At 39.1% G+C, this 22,945-nt stretch overlaps 1 protein-coding gene across 1 annotated transcript in view; it reads left to right on the top strand.

Moving 5' to 3' along the window:
- The first annotated feature begins 250 nt into the window (after nucleotides 1–250).
- The window catches only part of LOC127209829 (ankyrin repeat domain-containing protein 36C-like), a 162,712-nt gene continuing 140,017 nt past the window's right edge, over nucleotides 251–22,945 (top strand). Inside the window, exons 1-8 of the mRNA XM_051169471.1 lie at nucleotides 251–483; nucleotides 1,456–1,570; nucleotides 1,689–1,862; nucleotides 5,077–5,183; nucleotides 7,163–7,300; nucleotides 10,056–10,117; nucleotides 17,957–17,996; nucleotides 20,858–20,939. Of these exons, the coding sequence (XP_051025428.1) occupies nucleotides 251–483; nucleotides 1,456–1,570; nucleotides 1,689–1,862; nucleotides 5,077–5,183; nucleotides 7,163–7,300; nucleotides 10,056–10,117; nucleotides 17,957–17,996; nucleotides 20,858–20,939 (951 nt within the window). The remainder of the gene's footprint in view (nucleotides 484–1,455; nucleotides 1,571–1,688; nucleotides 1,863–5,076; nucleotides 5,184–7,162; nucleotides 7,301–10,055; nucleotides 10,118–17,956; nucleotides 17,997–20,857; nucleotides 20,940–22,945) is intronic.

The raw sequence follows: 22,945 nt of genomic DNA on the forward strand, positions 1-22,945 counted from the left end.
AGAATAGCTCGCTCTTGCTCACTTGTGCAAACTAGCACGTGCACGTCGTGTTTAGAAGTGTTGCTTGGCAACTGTGCTTCGGTCAACTGTACAAGGCTCTGGTTGGCAGACATTTAACCCCTGAGCTCCTCTGTGCCAAGGTTGGCCGGTGAGTCTTGTTTTTTTTTTTTTAAACTAAGACCTAATAATAGGTTGGGGCACCAGGAAAGATGAGAGATTGGGAAGGCACCTGAGGCTAGCGGCCTCTGCCATGAAGAAGATCTTTAAGGTTAAGCAAAAGACACCGTTGGGTTTCTGCGATAGCCCACAAACAACTGTCTCTGAGTTTTTCTTCGGTGACTGCCCAAACTATCCGAAATACCATACATCATACAGACCGGTGGGGCAGATCCACCGGGTTGCAGCTGAGGGCGATGCAGCCCAGATGGAGATTCTCATCACTCTTGGACAGTGCAGCGTGTACGACAGAGACCGCAAGAACAGGTAATGGGGGGGGGGGGTGGAGAGGGGTAACGGTCTATCTCATGGGCAGGCCAGTGAGGGAGAAAGGCTGTCTTCCTGGCTTCCGCGAGAGCCTGGATGGCCAGCAAGGGGAGGATGTCTGCCTGTGCCTCTGGGGCTCCACACCCGAGACCTGCACACCTGGGAGGGGTCCTGAGCTAAAAAGAAACTTTTAACTGCTTCTCAGAATCCCTCGGAGTAGTTCAATAGAGCTATCTGGCAAACCATACCCTACCCATAGCTCACACAGAGAAAGGAATTCAAATAGATTGCTCTTTGTTTAATAAGAGCAAATCATGTCCCTTTTTCTCTCTTTTTTCCACTTTTTAAATTATTTATTAATTCATTCATATTACATCTCAATTGTTATCCCATCCCTTGTATCCTCCCATTCCTCCTTCCCTCCCGCTTTCCTCCTACTCCCCTCCCCTATGACTGTGACTGAGGGGGATTTCCTCTCCCTGCACATGATCATAGGGGAAAAAGTCTCTTCTTGGTAGTCTGCTATCCTTCCTCTGAGTGCCACTAGGCCACCTCATCCAGGGGACGTGATCAAATATGGGGCATCAGAGTTCATGTGAAAGTCAGCCCCCACTCTCCACTCAACTGTGGAGAATGTCCTGTCCATTGGCTACATTTGAGTAGGGGTTCAATGTTTACTGCACGCATTGTCCTTGCTTGGTGCCATAGTTTGAGCAGAACCCTGGGCCCAGATCTGCCCATCATAATGTTCTTCTTGTAGGTTTCTAGGACCCTCTGGATCCTTCTATGTCCCTATTCTCCCATACTTCTCTCACCTAGAGTCCCAATAGGATGTCCATCTTGTCCCTTTCTGAGAAGAACATGGGAGGTTTGTTTAGAAGGCAGGAAAATGGCATGGCATTTAATGTTATACAACTGTGGGGGTTGAGACAGTGCTCTACAGTGTCACAAGCGGTCCTCTCATTTCCACAGGACAGCTTTGCATTTTGCCTGTGTGTATGGCCGCCTACCAGTGGTTACCGTTCTAGTGAACAATAATTGTGAGATTGATGCTGTCGACAAGAACCTCGTCACACCTCTGATGAAGGTACGTGGCAGCCACTAGCTTCAGCTTGGGATAGATGTGACTGGAGTGCTTATGATGGAAAGGAATCTACCTCTTGGTTTCCTCCAGCCGACGATCCGTTTCTTGTTCTCAAATGCAGTCTGTCCAGTGCTGGAAGCAGAAATGTGCAGCTGTCCTCCTAGAGCACGGCGCTAATCTGAACGCTGTCGACAGCAGTGGGAACTGCGCCTTACACTACGCTGTGTACAACGGGCATGAAGAGATGGTGGCACTGCTGCTTGACTACCACGCTGATATCGAACAGAAAACCAAGGTGCAGTCCCCCACATTTTATCCTTGAAGTCTCTGAAATACTTTTTAACAGTGGCAGACATGGGGTCGGGGGTGGGGTGGGGGTGGGGGTGGGGATGTCAATGCTTCGTGTTCAGAAGCCCAAGCATTTCCTGAGTCAAAGTATTTAGAAAGGACTTAAATGTTGCAGAAGCTGTGAGTTCAATACCCACACTTTGAAAGAAACACTTGTATTACTTTCTTTCTTTTTAGAAAAAGATTTTATTTATTTATTTATTTATTTAATTGTATATACAGTGCTCTGCCTGCATGTACACCTGCCCACCAGAAGAGGGCACCAGATCACATTACAGATGGCTGTGAGCCACCATGTAGTTGCTAGGAGTTGAACCCCTGGCCCCTAGAAGAGCAGTTAGTGAGCTTAACTTACTGAGCCATCTCCCCAGCCCCGCACAACTTTCTTTTACACATTTAATGTGAAATCGTTGAGAAACCACTGGATTTGTTGAAGGTAGAACTTCCTCATTTCTGTCTTTTTTTTTTCTCCCCCTCACCATTTCGCCCCTGACTTTTTGTGAAGCAGTCTTAGTAGGCATCAGGCTTTACTCTGGCATTGGCTCTGGCTTAAAACCCAGTGACAACAAGAGCCCTCATGCAGAATGAAAACCACGGCGTTGTTGGCAAGGTGCGGTCATGTGACCCAAGGCCGGAGAGGCAAATGTGTAGGAGGAAATGTACATCTGGAAATTAGCTACCTGAGGCAATAAAGTGAGAAGACTTAAAAAACATCAGTTAATATGCGCTGATTCAGTCTCTGCATGTTGAAGGTCATTTGAGTGAGAAAGCTGTTTAGTTACACATCTAGAGATCAGTTTAAGGAGAAACCTGGAAAAATGAGGTCAGTCATGATAAGTAATAATTATGTGGAAAACTAGATGGAAGATCAAGCAGTTCACTATCATATTTTCTGGAAGAGATAGCCACTTAACTTAAAAAAAAAAAAAAGCTCTGCTTGTAAATCTACAATTGCTCACTAGGGGTGGGGGCTGCTTTTTTATATATTGGAATTATGTTGCTTTCTGAGTTGCAATGTTTACTGTTCTTAATGATTGAGTCGTCTTCTTCTTCTTCTTCTTCTTCTTCTTCTTCTTCTTCTTCTTCTTCTTCTTCTTCTTCTTCTTCTTTGGAGTCTTTCTTATTAATCAAATAACCAAATGATGGAGAGAATTATCCACGCCCCATGTAGATGAGACTAAAGTTCTGTTTGGCATGTGTGGCTCTAGTTCTCAGCTGCATTTGTGTGGAGTTTGATTCAATCCATCTGATAAGCAATGGGCAGGCATCTCTGAAAAAAATTTCCTTGATATTCTAAAACAACTTCTAGATTAAAAAAAAAAAACCCCTAAATAGATAACTGAATTTTGGGTATCCTGGGTTCTAAAATTGTGACAGCTCTAGAGGAACTAGAATTTGATCATATCACCTCTTGGCCTTTTGGTTAAGATCAGGTGTATAATTTGATCCTTCCCAATAATATTAGCCTAACTTTCATTTTACTTTTGTTTTGAGAAGTTAAGTGTAGTATTATCAAGTAGTTTCATTTTTGTGGCTATGATAAAAATACCCTGACAAAAAAAAGCAACTTAGAAGAGAAAGGATTTTTTTTTTTTTTTTTTTTTTTTTTTTTGGTTCACCACTCTGGTTCCATCATTTCTGGGAAGTCATCACATCAGAAGCTTGAGTCAGCTGGTCCCATAACATCTATAGTCAAAATCTAGCTCACTTGCTAGATTGTTCAAAGCTTGAATCCTTCACTCTTAATAAGGTTCAGGAACCTCTGTTTAGGGAATGGTGACACCCGCAGTAGGGTGGGTCTTTTCACATTAACCAAGACAATATGCATAGATGTACGCACAGGTCAAACCAACATAGCCCTCATTGAGATCGTTTTCCTGGGCCATTCTAGGCTGTGCCAAGTTGACAATCAAAGCTGACTGTCATAATCCGTAGTGACTACTAGCTTACAGAACAAACCACTCCTCTTCTATCAGTAATTATTCTCTATTTTTTAGACAGTCTTGAACATCTTAATAAGTAGCTACTGTCTTTTTAAAAGTTTCACATCACCACATTGTTCAGGTTATCAGTTCCCCAAATGTCAACTGCAAGCAGGCTGATATTCTGCAATTGCAAGCCATTCTAATATTCTCTATCAGAATATAGGAAAACATGACTCTTCTTGTTACTTGAAGAACAGTTTTTTCTGGTAGCTAGTCTCTGTGTAGGTATCCAGTTAATAAAGCCTGGCAGTTGTAAACACACACACACACACACACACACACACACACACACACACACACACCCCATAGGAATCATTTAACTTGAGCTTCTATGTGACTAGTAATCATTTTGTGAACACTGGAAAAACTGAACACAAGTGGAGTGTGAAGTATCAAGGTCAGGAAGAACTACGTATTATAAGTCTTTTTATTAACGTTTTGGGAGACTGATCTTTCTAAACCACAGTTGCTTTATATACAACGACCTGGAAACCCACCTATAGCAACAATGAAAGCGCAGGAGATTTGGGCTCAAAGTGGCCTTGGCTGTACTCAGTTTCCTCCATGACTTGAACCCACTGTCAAGCTTCAGGAGACTCCTGTAAGAACCTGAACTTTCCATTATTCCTAAAGAATTAAACTGTCTCCCTTGAACCTTGTACTCTTGGGTACCCATGCAGAAGGTGGCCATGTTGTCTGAGGCCAACATGCACTTTAAAATCTTGATGTAGAAATAACACTTTGGCCATTGGTTCACTAGTGAACATCCTTTACCACGGCGTGATTGGTTTTGGTTTGTTGATGTAAAGATAAAGATGTAGACTCTACTCTCAAGAAACTTTTATATTATCTGAGAGTAATGTCATGGCTTCAAATAATGCATCTGTAATAGGAGCAAATATTTGAGGCAACAACGTAGGTTTAAAGTGGGTGCTCGAGAGGCTTAGGTTCACGCGGCTACTCTAGGCAGAAGAGGAACATTTCAAAGGAAGGAGGCAAAACTTGTGAAAGGCAGCATAGTTGGAAGGAAGGAACCTTTATCTACCATGCTTTTATGTTTTTCTCATGTTTATGTGTGCATGGTCCTTTATAAGATTTTTTTTGGTAAGTTGAGAACATGTCATTTTTTAAACTTACAAATTGTTTTTTTTATTTTTTTTATTTTTTATTTTGCAGGATGGCTTCACACCACTTCTGCTGGCACTCAGAGAAAAGAGGGTAGAAGTGGCAGAATGTTTAGTGAAAAGGGGAGCAGATATACATGTGGTAGATGATCTGAAAAGGTAAGGTCATTTGAATTAAGAAGAAATAAAACCTTAGTGGTATTCTGGACTGGTAGCCATCACTCCAGTCAGAAACCTGGCTGTCTGGGAGAAGATGACTAGCTTACAGGGACCCAGTGAGAACACAGACTTAGGCATCAGTTCAGTTTGTTAGGGCAGAAAGACAATTGTTTGAAGTGAGCAACACAGATAATAATAACAACAGCAATAATAACAACAGTAAAAACATAATAATATAGTATGTGCCATGTTGTCTTATACTACCAGCTGAAGATTGTTATTTGTAATCTGACTTTGTTGGTCATTTGAGGGTAGGTGTTTATGAGCTAAATAAGTTATTTTTTAATGTATCAACTTTTTTTTTAATTCACAAAACTGTTAACCATCTTAAGGTATTTCCTTTTTTCTTTTTAAAGTTTTCCTTTTTAGTTATTCACTTTACTTAAATTACTTTTAGTGACTCCTTGAGAATTTAATGTGACCCAGTTTGATCATGCTCACCTGAGCTGTTCCCCTTAGCTCCAGGTCTGCTCTTCCTTCATCTTCCTACGCCAACTTCGTGTCCTCTTAAAAAAAAAAAAATAACACCTCCACTCCAGTTTTTGCTGTTCATGAACTTTTGTTTGTGGTGCCTTCCACTGGAGCTTGGCTGACATATCAGGAGCCACACTTTTAAAGATGTCTGATTCTCCCTCCCGTAGAAGCCATCAACTGTCATTAGTTCCTTAAGTAGGTGTAGGGACTCCTAAGCCCTTCCCCAAGCCATGCTAGAAGGCTGTCTGGCCTGATACTGCACAGGCAACCACAGCTGCTGTGAGGTCTTGAGCACAGCAGTCCTGCCATGTTTTGCACTACTCCTTCGCAACCTCTGGCTGTCACAACCTTTCTTTCTTTTCTTCCTCATGGACCCCTAGCCTTGAAGAAGTGGTGTGATTTAGATATCCCATCTATGGCTAGGGCCTCCTCTGTCACTCATTGTCTGCGCTTTGACTGGTTGTGAGTTTCTGCATTGATCACCATTTCCTACACAAGAAGACTCCTCTAATGAGGTCTCAGAGATCATACAGTATTTCCACATTTCCTTCTTGCATACTTTAAGATACCATATTCTGCCAGTAGGAGTTGAAAATTATGGCACATGGGATGACTTTTTCAATTGCTCTTCTTTGTAGAATATTGATACCAGATTGTCCTGAAGTGGTTATTATTTATTACTAAATGTTCACTTTTTTTTGCCTTTACACCCTCCCTGATTTATTTTAATCCATTTATATTTACTTGGCAATGTAAGTGAGATAAGGTAGTATAAATTGGCTTGGCATTTATGAAGATAAGTCATAAGTGAATAATGAGAGAGGAGACTTTAGATTCATTCAAGACTGGATTTAATCCTCAGTTTTCCTAGTTGCTAGATACGTCATCTTCAGAATGATGCTCATAGCCAGGTACATCCCAGATGTGAAGCGGAGGATAACACCTGTGATAAGTGGTTATAGGATTATCTACACTGCACTTAATTTAGTTTCCGGTCATCAGTATCATTAACTGAAAGCACTATCAGTTTTATTCTTATTTTCATACTACTATTGGTCAAATCATGCAATAGCTTTGAATTATTTCATCTTCAGCTTAGTAAGAAATGTAATATATGTAATATATTCTAGTAGGTTATGGTAATATGAATTCTTCCATAATTATTTCAGATGGCATGAGTATAGTTAGTTTCCTTCAAAGGTCTTGAAGTCAGGAGTTCTACTTCGAAGTAGACAATGGGAAAATAGATTTCCTGAATATATCCTTCTTTGTCCTGGGATATAGCCTCACGGGAGGAACAATTGTGTTCTCATGATATTATACCTTTTAATAAATAGTCAATTCAACACAGCCAGGAAAGATATTAAGTTGGTAAAGCACATCTATGTAGATTTACCTAATTTTCTTCATTTCCTAATAGTGAACCTATGCATTTTCTCTTTTAGAAGCACCTTGATATATGCTGTAAGATGTGGGTCTAAATACATAGCCACATTACTCCTTCAGAAAGGTATTGACTTCTTCTACAAGGATGTCTTTGGGTGGACAGCATTACGCTACGCTATCGAAGGCCACTGTACTTTGTAAGTATTTCTATTAACATGTTAAGTAAAGTTACATCGAAGTCCCAAAACAAATACAATTATTGCCTCATCCAGTTGAGGTGACATTGTACTATGTAGGTAGTTTTAGACTGGCAGTGACTTAGTCCATCTTAGACAGTGAGGAGTCAAGCAAAATACCCAGGAATGCACTGGGAATGGAATTCTGAAGCTGAGCCTTTGTTTTGGTGAGTGCTGAACAGGGGACACAGCACTTCACCTGTGCTAGGCAAGTCTTGTATCATTGTACGGTACCTCCAGCTAAGAGAGTTAAAGACCTTTAACCTTAGGGATCTCAGCATATTCCATGTTATCCCCACATATAATTCCTACAAATGAGGTACAAATAGCACCCATCACATCTGTGATCTTGTCAATAGCTGTTGAGTGTTCAATTAGACCTTGTTGTTGCTTTTCTGAGGGCACTGTCTTCCGTCCGCACTCCTTGACTCTCTAGTAGCTGAAAGGATTCCTTAAGCCAATTCTCTTAGAAGAGCCAGGTGGAACAGAAGGAAGAGGCTAGCCTGCCATTCTTCATTTCTGTGGTCCCATCACTATTAAAACACACCTTGAAATTCAATAGCAGTTACTCTATCATGTTGTCTACACCGAGCTAGACCTCTAAGTCCTTATGATAATATACGCTCAGACCTGAAAGTTATAATATCTTAAGTTCATATGTACTTAGTTTTAAAGCTTGGCTATTATTCTCAAAGCAACGCATTATCCTTTGGCAATTGGACTTGCTTCTGCCACATGTATTGTTAGCAATCTGACCCTTCCCACCCATTCGGAATCTCACATAGGACTCACATGTTAGCATAGACCTTTGTGGTCAGTTTACACTGAGAAATGTGTATATCTATTTTTGCTGACAAATATAAATGGTATAAAAGTTCATATGTTGCAGAAAAACCATGAGCTTCCTCCATTGATTAATACTAGATATGTACTACAGGTTCCATCATATCCTTTGTGTACCTTTCCCTAGGCGCTGTGATGCCCCATAGCAACCTGTCTAGGGTTGCTGCTGATTTTTTCTTGGAGAGACACTCAACTTAAATTCATTCATTCATCATTCATTCATTCATTCATTCTTTCTATATCTCTTTCTGTCTCTGTCTCTCTGTCTATCTCTCTCTTCCCCCCTCTTGTTTATAGTAGTAAAAATTTCCTATCATTTTAGTCCTGGTCTCATATTTACAGAGATTTTTGAATTTTCTCTTCAAAGAAATAACCAAGTGTGTCTCGGGATCCAAAGCCTTAAGTGAGCAAAATTACATCAAGTTCTATTAGGATCTACATGTAAAAGAGGGTTTTGTTTGAAGAGTCATTTGGCAGTAAATATAATGATTTAAAATAGCCAGGGGAGGATGAAGAGGAGAGTGAAGCCAGATCTTGGAATGGATCCCTTTCTGCCCTTGGTGTGACTGGTTATTTTAGCGATAGTGAGCAGCTGTTTAAGTAAGGAGGTGATATATCACAAATACTTAGCTTCAAATTGTGAAAGAATTCATTTCTCTCTGAATTACAAGTCACAAAACAGAATAGCCAATAACCAACATGAGGGCTTAACATTTTCTAAACACCTGTAATATTTGAATTTTAGACAGTGCAAAGAAATACATGTTAGGCTTCATTTGGAGTTTAAAAAGAACTCAGCCTCAGGAAGTATTTGCTATTTCTCTGCACATGTTTTAATACTATAAAATAAAATCTTAAAAGAAACCTACTGAACTCAAGCAGTAAAATCTTTATGTACTTATTTGTTTATTTATTTATAGAATAACACTTAATGTCTATGGGAAAGAATTTGTGCAGTAGCCAACAGCTGTTAGCAAGGATATCTTCTGACACCAGAGTACATCACTGCTTGTCAAGCTAATCCAGTCTATACCCTAAGTTTTCTTTTTCTCTTTTCATGTCCTTTATGCTTTAGGTTTTTCTTCTTTTATTAGAGGCTTAATTAAAAGGCTTAGATTAATTTTGGTTGAAAGTATACATTATTAGATATTGAAATGGCTGGCAGATCTGGAACCAGGTGGGTCAGCTCAAACTACTGAACCAACCAAGGTCAATGCATGCAGTAAACCTAGAACCCCTATCCAGATATAGCCAATGGACACCACGTTCTCCACAATTGTGTGGAGAGCAGGGACTGACTCTGACATAAACTCTGGTGCTCCCTATTTGACCACTACCCCTTGGTGGGGAGACTTGGTGACACTCAAAGGAATAGTAAGCAGGCTACCACGAAGAAAGCTGATAGGCTGTGGTCTTATAGTGGGGGACAAGTTCCCCTTCTGTCACAGACCTAGGAGAGGAGAATAGGATGAAAAAGGGAGGGCAGGGCAATGGGAAGATACAAGTGAGGGGATAACAAATGAGATGCAATCTGAATAAATTACTTAAATAAAAAAAGGTATAGAGTCCATAAATTTCAAAACATGGTAAAAAAACTTCTAGTAGTACCTCTAGTATTTCCAGTGATGGTCTTTATTTGGAGACAGGGTCTCATGTACCCCAGGTGACTTGAGTTCACTATGTGCCACCACTGTGCCTGATTATATATAATGTTTGAGATGGAACCAAGGCTTGGTACCTTTATTGGCAGATAAATGCTCTGCCAACGGAGCTATACCCCCAGCCCCTGGAATATCCTTAAGGATTAAATATACTAGAAGTGTTTTAAAATAAGTATTAAAATAGTAATTATGCTTATTTTTTCACATGACAGCAGAAGGGTACTTTTGGATTTTGAAGAAAAACTATACAGTAATAAAAAAGATAATGAAGCAGGTAAGACATATTGATTTTTAAAAAATAATTTATTCAGATTACATCCCGATTGTTATCCCCTCACTTGTATTTTCCTTCCTGCCCCCACCCTGTCCCTCTTTCACCCTATTCCCATCCCCTAGACCTCTGACAGAAGGGGACTTCCTCCCCCACCCTTTGATCACAACCTATCAGGTCTTTGGATAGCCTACTTCCCCTTCCTCTGAGTGCCACCAGGCCTACACGCCAAGGGGAAGTGGTCAATTGGGGCCACCAGAGTTCATGTTGGAGGCAGTCCCCTCTCTCCCCACAATCATGGAAAATAAGCTGTCCATTGGCTAGATCTGAACAGAGAATCTAGGTTTACTGCATGCATCGATCTTGCTTGGTACAGCAGTTTGTGCAGGACCCCCTGGGTCCAAACCCGCCGGCCTTGATGATCTTCTTGTGGAGCTCCTGGACCTTCTGGGTCCTTCTATCTCCCCATTATTCCATACCACTCTCACCTGGAGTCCAGCAGGGAGTCCCAGCATCTGTTCTGATCCCCTGGTGAGTGGAGACTCTCAGAGGACATCCATGTTGGGCTAATATCTACTTAAAAGTGAGTATATACCATGTGTGCCTTTCTGGGTCTGGGTTATCTCACTCAGGTTGATCATATCTAGTTTTACCCATTTGCCTGCAAATGTCAAGATTTCCTTGTTTTTAATAGCTGAGTAGTAGTCCATTGTGTAAACGTACCTAGTTTCTTTATCCATTCTTTGACTGAGGGACATCTAGGTTGTTTCCAGATTCTGGCTATTATGAGTAAGGCTGCTATGAATATGGTTGAGCATATGTCCTTGTTGTGTGGTGGAGAATATTTTGGGTATATTTCAAGGAGTGGAATAGCTGGCTCTTGAGTTAGCACTATTCCAAATTTTCTGAAAAAGCACCAGATTTATTTCTAAAGTGGTTGTACAAGTTGTACAAGTCCCATCGCAATGGAGGAGTGTTCTCCTTTCTCCATACCTTGCCAGCATGTACTGTCAGCTTGAGTTTTTGATCTTAGCCATTCTGATATGTGTAAGATGTAATCTCAGATTCATTTTGATTTGCACTTCTCTGATGACCTAGGACATTGAGCATTTCTTTCTTTTTTCAGTTTTTTTTATTACTTTATTCTTGTTACATCTCAATGGCTATCCCATCCCTTGTAACCTCTCATTCTTCCCTCCCTCCCATTTTTCCTTACTCCCCTCCCCTATGACTATGCCTAAGGGGGACTTCCTCCCCCTGTATATGCTCATAGGGTATCAAGTCTCTTCTTGGTAGCCTGCTATCCTTCCTCTGAGTGCCACCAGGTCTCCCTCTCCAGGGGACATGGACAAATATGAGGTACCAGAGTACGTGTGAAAGTCATACCCCACTCTCCACTCAACTGTGGAGAATGTCCTGTCCATTGGCTAGATCTGGGTAGGGGTTTGAAGTTTACGGCCTGTATTGTCCTTGGCTGCTGCCTTAGTTTGAGCGGTACCCCTGGGCCCAGATCTGCCTATCATAATGTTCTTCTTGTAGGTTTCTAGGACCCTCAGGATCCTTGTACTTTGCTATTCTCCCATGCTTCTCTCATCAAGCATTTCTTTAAGTGTTTCTCAGCCATGTGATATTCCACTGTTGAGAATTCTCTGTTTATCTCTGAACCCCAGTTCTTAACTGGGTTATTTGGGTTGGTGGTGTTTAATTTCTTGTGTTCTTGATATATTTTGAATATTAGCCCTTTGCCAGATGTAGAATAGTGAAGTTCTTTTACCAGTCTGTGGGACTGTCATTTTGTTCTGTTGACAGTGTCTTCTGTCTTACAGAAGCTTTTTGGTTTCAAGAGGTCCCATTTATTAATTGTTGACCTTAGAGGCTGGGCTGTTGATGTTGTCTCCTGTGCCAATGAATTCAAGGCTCTTCCCCACTTTTTTTCTAACAGATTTAGTACATCTGGGTTTATGTTGAGGTCTTTAATCCACTTGGACTTGAGTTTTGTGCATCATGATAACTATGCATCTACTTGTATTTTTCTACATGTAGACATCCAGTTAGACCATCACCGTTTGTTGAAGATGCTCTTTTTTCCCCATTGTATGGATTTGGCTTCTTTGTCAAAAATCAAGCATCCATAGGGCTTATTTCTGGGTCTTTGATTCGATTCCATTGTTCAACCAGCCTATTTCTATGCCAGTACCATGGTGTTTTTATTACTGTTGCTCTATAGTACAGCTTGAAATTTGGGATGGAGATTCCTCCAGAAGATCTTTTATTGTACATGATCATTTTAGCTATTCCTGGCTTTTCTGCTTTTCCATATGAGGTTGAGAATTGATCTTTCAAGGTTGGTAAATAATTGTGTGGGTATTTTGATGAAAATTACATTGAATCTGTATATTGCTTTTGGTAAGATGGTCATTTTTTACTATGTTGATTCTCCTGATCCATGAGCATGGAAGATCTTTCCATCTTCTGAAGTCTTCTTCAAATTCTTCAGAGATTTGAAATTTTTTTTTCATACAAATCTTTCACTTTTTTGGTCAGAGCTACACCAAGATACTTTATATCATTTGTGGCTATTGTGAAGGGTGTTGTTTCCCCAACTTCTTTCTCAGCCTGTTTGTCACTTGTATACAGGAAGGCTACTGACTCTTTTGAATTCATTTTGTATCCAGCCACTTTGCTGAAGGTGTTTATCAGCTGTAGGAGTTCCTTGATAGAATTTTTCAGTTCATTTATGTATACTATCATATCATCTGCAAATAGTGATAGTTTGACTTCTTTTCTGATTTGTATCTCCTTGATCTCCTTTAGTCTTATTGCTCTAGCTAGGACTTTGAGTACTATATTGAAGAGATACAGAGAGAGTGGAAAGCCTTGTCTTGTCCCTGGTTTCAGTGGAATTGATTTAAGTTTCTCTCCATTTAGTTTGATGTTGGCTATAGGCTTGCTGTATATTGCCTTTATTATGTTTAGGTATATGCCTTGTATCCCTGCTCTCTCCAGAACTTTTAACATGAATGGGTGTTGGATTTTGTCAAATGCTTTTTCAGCCAACTGGCCTATTTCTATGCCAGTACCATTCTGTTTTAATTACTGTTGCTCTATACCACAGCTTGAGATCCAGGATGGAGATTCCTCTGGAGGCTCTTTTATTGTACAGGATTGTTTTAGCTATTCTGTTTTTTTTTTCTGTTTTTCTATATGAATCTGAGAATTGATCTTTCAAGATCTGTAAAAAATTGTGTAGGTATTTTGATAGGGATTTCATTGAATTTGTAGCTTGTTTCTGGTAAGATGGTCATTTTTACTATGTTAATTCTTCTGATCCTTGAGCATGGGAGATCTTTCCATCTTCTGCTAGCTTCTTCAATTTCTCTCTTCAGAGACTTAAAGAGGGAAATCTTTCACTTTCTTGGTCAGAGTTAAACCAAGATACTTTATGTTACTTGTGGCTATTGTGAAGGGTGTAGTTTCCCTATTTTCTTTCTTGGCCCATTTGTCCTTTGTATACAGTAGGGCTATTGACTTTTTTGAGTTCATTTTGTAACCAGCCACTTTGATGAAGGTGTTTATCAGCTGTAAGAGTTCTCTGGTGGGCTTTCAGCACCACTTATGTACACTATCATATCACCTGTGAATAGGGATAATGTGACCTCCTCCTTTCCCATCTGGTTTCCCTTGATCACTTTTTGTTGTCTTTTATTGCTCTAGCTAGCCTTGTCTAGTCCCCAATTTTAGAGGAATTCCTTTGAGTTTCTCTCCATTTAATTTGATGTTGGCTACTAGCTTGCTGTATGCTGCCTTTATTATGTTTATGTATATGCTATGTATCCCAGATCTCTCCAAGATTTTAAACATGAATGTGTGTTGGATTTTGTCAAATAGTTTTTTAGTATCTAAGGAGATGATCATGTGGTTTTATTTTTCTTTCAGTTTGTTTATATGGTGGATTACATGAATGGATTTCTGTATATTGAACCATCCCTGCATGCCTGGGATGAAGCCTACTTGGTCATGGTCAATAATATCTTTGATGTGTTCTTGGATTTGGGTTACAGGCATTTTATTTAGCATTTTTGCATCAATGTTCATAAGAGAAATTGGTCTGAAGTTCTCTTTCTTTTTTAGTATTTGTAAGGTTTAGGTATCAAGGTGACTGTGGCTTCATAGAATGAGTTTGGTAATGCTCCTTCCATTTCTATTTTGTGGAGTAGTTTGAAGAGTATCAGTATTAGCTCTTCTTTGAAGATCTGGTAGAATTCTGTGCTGAAACCATCTGGCCCTGGGGCTTTTTTTTGTTCAGAGACTTTTGATGACTGCTTCTATTTCTGTAGGAGAAATAGGACTATTTAACTTGTTTACCTGATCTTGATTCAACTTTGGTAAGTGGAATCTATCAAGAAAATTGTCCATTTCCTTTAGAATTTCAAATGTTGTGAAGTATAGCTTTTGAAGTAAGACCTAATCATTCTTTGGATTTCTTCAGTGTCTGGTGTTGTCTCTCATTTCTGATTTTGTTGATTTGCATGGTGTCTTCCTACCTTTTAATTAGTTTGACTAATGGTTTGTCTATCTTGTTGATTTTCTCAAAGAGCCAGCTCTTGGTTTTGTTGATTCTTTAAATTGTTCTCTTTGTTTCTAATTTATTGATTTCAGCCATGAGTTTGATTATTTCCAGCCATCTACTCCGCTTGGGTGTTTCTGCCTCTTTGTTTACCTAGGGCTTCCAAATATATCATTAAGTTGCCTATATAAGATGTTTCTAACCTCTTTATACAGGCACTTAGTGCTATGAACTTTCCTCTTAGCACTACTTTCATTGGGTCCCATATATTTGGGAATGTTGTACCTTTATTTTCATTGAATTTTATGAAGTCTCTAATTTCTTTATTTTTCCCTGACCCAGTTGTTATTGAATAGAGAGTTATTCAGTTTTCATATGTGTGAAGGCTTTTTGTTATTCCTGTTGTTGTTGAAGTCCAGCTTTAGTCCATGGTGGTTTGATAGGATACAAGATAGTATTTCAATCATCTTGTATTTGTTGAGACTTGTTTTGTGACCTACTATATGGTCAATTTTGGAGAAGGTTCTGTGAGTTGCTGAGACGAACTATAATCTTTTGTGTTTGGGTAAAAAGTTCTGTAGATATCTGTTAGGTCCATTTGATTCATGACATCAGCAAGTGTCATACTTCCCAGTTTAGCTTTTGTTTCCTTGACCTATCCTTTGGTGAGAGTGGGGTGTTGAAGTCTCCAACTATTAATGTGTGGGGATTGATATGTGGTTTAAGCTTAATTAGTGTTTCTTTTACAATTGTGGGTGCCCTTGTATTTGGGGCATAGATGTTCAGAGTTGTGATGTCATCATGGCTGAATTTTCCTTTGATGAGTATGAAGTGTCCTTTCTCATCTCTTTTGATTAATTTTGGTTGAAAGTCTATTTTATTAGATATTAGAATGGTGACACTAGCTTGCTTCTTGGGTCTGTTTGCTTGGAAGATATTTTTATATTCTTTTCCCCTGAGATAATGTCTATCTTTGTGCCAGAGATATGTTTCTTTAATGCAGCAGAATGTTACGTCTTGTTTATGCATCCATTCAGTTAGTCTGTGTCTTTATATTGGAGAATTGAGACCACTGGTATTGAGAGAGATTTGTGACCAGTGCTTTTAGGTCCTTTGAATATGAGGTTGGTTGTGGTAATATGTTTGTGTATGTGTCTGGTGTTTGTTTTGCAGAAATGAACTTATCTATTTCCTGTGTTATTCTGGTTGTAGTTCACCACTTTGGGTTGAGGTTTTCCTTCTAGTAGCTTCTGTGTGTCTGGATTTGTGGATAGGTGCTGCTTGGGTTTGTTTTTGTCATAGAATATCTTGTTTTCTCCATCTATGGTTATTGAAAGTTTTTCTGGGTATAGTAGTCTGGCCTGGCATCTGTATTCTCTTAGGGATTGCAAGAGCTCTGCACCAGGCCCTTCTGGATTTTATGGTCTCTGCTAAAAAGTCGAGTGTCATTCTGATAGGTTTGCCATTATATGTTACTTGGCATTTTCCCTTGCTGCTTTTAATTTTTTCTTTGTTCTTATATTTTTTGTTTTGATTATTATGTGGTGGGAGGATTTTCTTTTCTAGTCTACTCTATTTGGTGTTCTATAGTCTTCTTGTATGTTTATATGCATCTCTTTCTTTAAATTGGGAAAATTTTCTTCTGTGATCTTGTTGAAAATATTTTCTAGGCCTTGGAACTAGGCGTTTTCCCTTTTCTCAATTCCTATTATCCCCAGGTTTCATCTTTTTATGGTGCCTTTGATTTCTTGGATGTTTTGTGTCAGGAAAATTTCAGATTTAACATTTTCTTTGATGGTTGCATCAAATTCTTTCATTGTATCTTCTACACCTGAGATTATTTCCTCTATATTTTGAATTTGTTGATGATGCTTACTTCTGCATTTCCTGTTTTCTTCTCTAAGTTCTCTCATTCCCAGCTTTCTTCTCTCTATGCTTTTATCATGTTTCAATTTTTATCTTCAGATCTTGAGGTGTTTGCATTTTCCTGAATTTCTTCATTTCCTTTTTATATGCCTCTGCCATGGCTTTTCTAAGGTCCTCAATCTGTTTGGCTATATTTTCCTGTATTTGTTTATGGATTTTATTCATTTCTACCATTCATTTCTATCATCTCCATTATGAAAGATTTGAGGTCATTCTTTTGTGCTTCAGTTGTGTTTGAGTTTCCAGGGCTGATTGCTTTGGGATAACTTGATTCTGCAGATGCTGCATTATTCTGGCTTTTGTTGGTTGTATTTTTACACTGGCCTTTAGTCATCTTGCTGTTTTTGGCATTAGGTGGTAGTTTCTGGTGTCCTTCGCTGGATGCTGAGAGCAGTTCATAGGTGAGTGGCTATAGGTTGAGAAATGACATCATTCTTGTGCTAGTAGCAGTTATTGGACAATCGTGTTCTATTCAGTTCAAACAGACTCTTAGCAATCTCATGAAGCTGTACTTTTAAAAAGACTTATCTCCTCCCAGGCGGCATATAGCTATCCCATTTCCACACTAGGTACGATTCAGAATGGATAAATTCTCAAGGAAGTGATCTAGTTATTTTTCCACTGGAGGAAGAGTGTTAGATGAATTTGAACTTTGTTCCACAGATAAGAACAAGCAAATAGCTTTTACTGTGACAGCATACTGATTTTGTCCTTTAAAAGGGTTAGCTGAAACAAGCATCACATTGGTGACTCTTGAGCTCTTTGTTATCATCTGGAGAGTCTTTGCAAGGCCCTTGTTCCTGGACTGCTTTCATGTTTTGAATCCTTCCTCTGCAGTGTGCAGTGTCTGCAGATAAGTGTTACTGGGATAGTGTACTCATCCGAAGTTGAAAAATTAACTGATTGCTTGCACACATCTCTTCTGTTATAACAAGATAAACATGTTCTCTTATTAGATGAGAAAGGGAGTGTTCAGGGTGGTGTGACCATAGACTAATCAATGCTCCTTATGATGTTAGTCAGCTGTATCAGTTAGTTTGATTGACACTATTAGTTTCTGATATGATGATACTATCCCAAGTTAGTCTCATACTAGTCCATTTGAACTATGGTCATTGTATACAATATTTTACTTTTCCTAAGTTTCCAAGTTTTTTCTTTTTCCTTGTGTCCCATAAACACAAGCAAGGGTTATAATGCATTGCTTGCTCCATCGGCAGTTTAATTCATATCTACTGGAGAAGATTCCCATGGTGTTTCCAAGTAAATGCTTTGTAGCAAAGCTTCCAAGTCACATGTCTTAATTTGATACTTTTATTTGTTTAAAATGAATTTATATTTTTCTTTAGTAGAACAAACATGTTCTGGAAATGACTCCTCATTAGCCAGGTAAGTTTTACATGTTGATAAAAGCTGTATATTATCTAAATATTGAATGGACAGATAAGACACAAATATCTGTTCAGCATTCTACTGTGGGAGGCACGACATTTTATATGTAAAATACTGCTGTTTGTTATAATTCTCATAATGGACATTCAAAGTGTATGCTATCATAACTGTTTATTTTTCACTAAATAGGCAGCTGTAACTGAGAGTCCCACATTCATGATTTGACTGCCATTTTGCTTGGCTCCCCCATTCATGCATTTGCTTGTACACAGGTTGGCAAGGACCTGTGTAGCCCAAAGTGCTAGATAAGGTCTGGGTCAGATCAAGTGCAGAAGCCAACTTATATTTGAACTCCTTTAGGATTTTTGTTTTTAAGAATTGCAGCCACACCACAAAAACTTATCAGAAAACATTTGATAACTGCAACACTAGCCAGTACCTTGTCTTGAGTACTAACAGTTGTCTGGCACACCTTACTCACGTGGACTGAGAGCCATAGGAACAAGTCCAGGAGAGGACTTTCTTTTCTGAAAATGAAGAATATGTGTATGCAGAGCATATGATCTGTATTATATTTAATACATTTTAAGAAGATATTTGGAAATTAATTTCTCTGCTTACTAATTTTTCACTTTTGTTTATCCTTTAAGCTTCTATACATACTTTTTAAAAAATATACTCTTGGTCTTTGTGAGTGTGTGTGTGTGAGTGTGTGTGTGAATGTGTGTGTGTGTGAGTGTGTATGTGTGTGTGTGTGTGTGAGTGTGTGTGTGAGTGTTGTTGTGAGTGTGTGGTGTGAGTGTGTGTGTGTGGTGTGTGTGTGGTGTGTGTGTGTGTGAGTGGTTGTTGTGAGTGTGTGTGTGTGTTGTTGTGTGTGGGGATGTGTGTGAGTGTGTGTGTGAGTGTGTGTGTGGGTGGTGTGTGTGGTTTGGTGTGTGTGTGAGTGTTGTGAGTGTGTGTTTTGGTGTGTGTGTGTGTGTGTGTGTGTGTGGTGCGTGTGTGTGGTGTGTGAGTGTGAGTGTGTGTGTGTGAGTGTGTGTGTGTGAGTGTGTGTGAGTGTGTATGATGATAACCTTTCTCTGTAAACCAACTTTTCTATTTTCTTGTTTGTCTTGTTTTTAAAATTTCTGTCAGCTAAATAATCCGTTTTCTGCAGAGAAGACTAAATAGCACGACACTTTATTATTTTAGGGAGTCAAAGAACTAGTCAACATATAGGCTTGTACTTCACTCAGAAGGATAACTTAAAGCTCAAAAGATGTTAATGTGACTTCTTGGGTGTAAAAAACAAACGACGCAGATGACATTAGACTCATGGGCCCTAATAATAAGGCTAATTGTCAATTGCCACTTTATGTTTGATTCAATAGATGGATGTTTTAATAAAATAACTGGGAAGTGAGCCCAGAAATCTCACTGGCACAGGCTAAGAACAGAATTAAGATTGTGGAGGACAAGAATGGTGTTACAAACAGATGACACAGATAGAGGAAAGGACACTGGGTTCAGTGGGGTACAGGTTTTAGAGAAAAGCCTGCCTTTTGGGTAAATTTGATAATAAAAAGATAGGGATGAAGGATGTATGGTATTTTAAGTTTATATACAGGCACATAAAAATTCCTATTCATGACAGACAGTCTTGATAAAGATGCTGCGTGTTTGTTTCATTGTAGGAATCAGAAAACACCGACATTTCTGTTGAAAATAACTAAGATAATTTTAGGCATTGGAGATGGGTCTCTGTTGTAGCTAGGAATATGGTGCTATTTACATCATCTTGGTTTACAAAGATGCCCTAGAGCCCATCAAACACCAGAGCATTAAAAGTCGAGGAACAAAGTGTACCTGTGGCTGAGTCAGGTATTTCCATCAGCTTGGCTGAACAGATTGACATCCTTTCTGCCTGCATGATGGCCTGGGAAGTTTTAGGATGCCCTGGCACTGAGGTCATGGAGGCTCTGTTGGGTAGTTAGAAAAATGGCTCTGTGTGGATAGTTGAAGCTCAATTTAGCTTGGTGCTTTGGAGACATCTTTACATATGATTTTCCTGGGTTGGTTGGAGATCTTAATTTTGTAGATCATTGTTGAGCCCTGAAGAAGTGGAAGTGGAGGTCACTGGAAGGAAATAGTTCTAGAGGACTTGAAGGATCAGGCCCAACTAATAGGAGATGCTGGTGATAGAGATGTCTTTCCCCTTGAGTATCTGGGCACTTTAGAAAGCTTTTAAGTTTTTTATTGTTAATATGAACCTGAAAAATGCAAGAGGATAGGAAAATAATTTGGATTAAAATTTTAAAGTATCTAATATTTTTTATTCCAATAACGACACATACAGTTAATTTTTTGACTGACTCTTATACAGCTTTAAAACATATAAAGTATTTTAAGAGTCTCTCTTTGATGTTTTGAGTTGAAGAGGATAAATGGATTCTCTTAAATAGTTGATTTTCAAGCTGAAAAACCATGACTTAGAGACCTTATAGACATCTCAGTCTCAGTTTTGTTCTAACAAAGGAAAGACATGGAGAGAGGATGGTGCCTCTTCTCTCCTATTTAAGGCTATCAAGTTCATTTCATCTATTCTAGCACAAGTGATATAAGGTACATTCATTAAAGGCAATTTGTGAAGACTTCTTTTTCTTAGGCTTCTACTATTTTAATTGGAGCATAAAGTCAGTCTTGATTGGTTAATTCCTAAGTTGGGAGAGAGAAGGCAAGATGAATGAAAGCTTTTGTATAGTAAGAAGTCAAACTGTATTTACACCAAGCAAGAACCATCATTGCATATATGAGCAGCATTTGTACAAGATTTTCCAGAATTTTGCTCACCCATCTTTACTGCCTATTTTGCTCTGTAGGCCTAGGCCTGAGTGCAGGAGTCCTCGGCCTGAGACTCCCTTGCCTACGATGAAGGAAGACAAGCACAACTGTGACTCCCAGGTAAAGCGCTCCTCTGTGAAGTTAGCTGCCTTGCCCTGAGTTTGTTTTTGCTTTACTCTTAAGGTTTACTAGTGGTCTGGATGCCACCTCAGTGCTGGGGAACTTAGCCAGCAGAAATAAGACTGTGGTTAGCTGAAAACAATTGTCAGTTTGGTAAACAATAAAAATAACCGGCAACTACTTTGAGTAATGGTGTAAAAATACAGAGCCCAAGAGATATTGTATCAGGCTTCCAATAAGTTTGACATTTGGTCAATAATTACTTGGATAGATGAAATTTACTGTGACCTTTAAGTTATATTAACATGGCTTTTATAATGCCAAATCAATCTTTAATGTACTCTATTTTTATTATAGTATCTAATTTCCATGGTGCTTTTAGCTTCAACAGCACAGGGCATCCAACAGTTTATTTTCTAGGATACTTTCTTCATTACATTCTAAATTTATCCTTAAAATTTTCTGTCTTTTTGGTTTTTGCTTTGTTTTTTTCAGGACACTTTGAATTTCAGTATCTGGTAGGCTTTTAAGAGAGGGTTTTCTCTATTTTTAATCATTGCTTCTGTATTTAAACTAAGACAGTAGTAGAAATGTGGGAACCTAGAATTTCAAAATCTGCCTCTCAAAATCTGTGTTAAAGGAGCTATTGAGTTTTTCCTAAGTCATTCTACAAGGAGTGCTCATGTGAGCAAAGCATGTTTTGCTTCAAACAAAATCCAGCTCTGGAAGTAGAAACTACTAATAACTACATCACAAAAGTTTAATTTCATATTTAACTTTTATTAAATTTAAAGAGTCTGTGTATTTTGAGATTTCCTTCTTCCCTTTTCTCCCTCCAAACCTTGCCATCTTGTCAATTTTTTGTTTGACTCTTGTATAGCTTTAAAGCATTTAAGACATTTCAAGAGATTCTCTGTGATGTTTTGAGCTGAAGGGGACGAATGGATTCTGCGTCCTTGCCCATGAGCAGACTGGACAATGTTGGATCTGGCACTGGGGTCAGGGCCATGAAGGAGTTAAGGTTTCAGTTCCTGGAAACCTGACTTTTCTGAAGAGACTGGATTATCAGTTCCAAGGCCTCTGAGCACTTGGTCTGGGACACCTTTGGGATATCCCGTATTTCCTTTGTGCAACATTTCTGACTAGCTTCCTGGTGACGTTGTCTCATTGTACAATAGCTTTCTGGGCCCTGGTTAACTGGGCTCTGTTGGTCTGTGGAGCTCCTGTCACCTCCAGGTTATTTTTCCTGCCCTACCCCCACTTTTCCATAGGACTCCCTTATACATCGCCCAATGTTTGGCTGTGAGTCTCAGCATCTGTTTAAAAGGGTTTGTTTCTCTCATTGTTCCATATAGCAATTCACCTTTGAAAGCAATGAGGACAGGAACACACTCAGGGCAGGAGCCTTGAGGCAGGAGTTGATACAGAGGTCATGGAGCGGTGCTGCTTGCTGCCTTGATTCCCATGGTTTTCTCAGCCTGTTTTCTTACAGAAGCCAGGACCACCAGGCTGGGGATGGCCCCACTCACAATGGGCCTTTCCACATCAACCACTATTTAAGAGAATGCCCTGCAAGCCTGCCCACACCCCAATCTACTGGAGACATTTTCTCAACTGAGGTTCTCTCCTCTGATGACTCTAGCTTATGTCAAGCTGACATAAAACTAGCCAGTACAGCTGACCCCTTGTCAACCTAATATACAAACACATCATTTTTCAATTAGAACCTGTCCTTTCTCATTTGTCCCCAAGATCACACATCAGTATTAATATCACAATATAAAACATAAATAATAAAAGTCTCACAGTCTTTACAAATTCAAACACATTAAAAGTTAAGTCTCTTTAAAATATTCAAGCTTTTTTTTAAAAAATGCAAAATTTCTTTAAAAAGTGAAAAAGTCTTTCAGCTCTTGGAAAAATCAAAATTAAGGAAAAATGCTTTCTTTAAGAGGGAAGAAACAGGCCACAGACAAATGGATTGATCTAGAAATTATCATAATGAG

The sequence above is a fragment of the Acomys russatus genome, chromosome 27 (assembly GCF_903995435.1).
Source record: "Acomys russatus chromosome 27, mAcoRus1.1, whole genome shotgun sequence".
Lineage (NCBI taxonomy): Eukaryota > Metazoa > Chordata > Mammalia > Rodentia > Muridae > Acomys > Acomys russatus.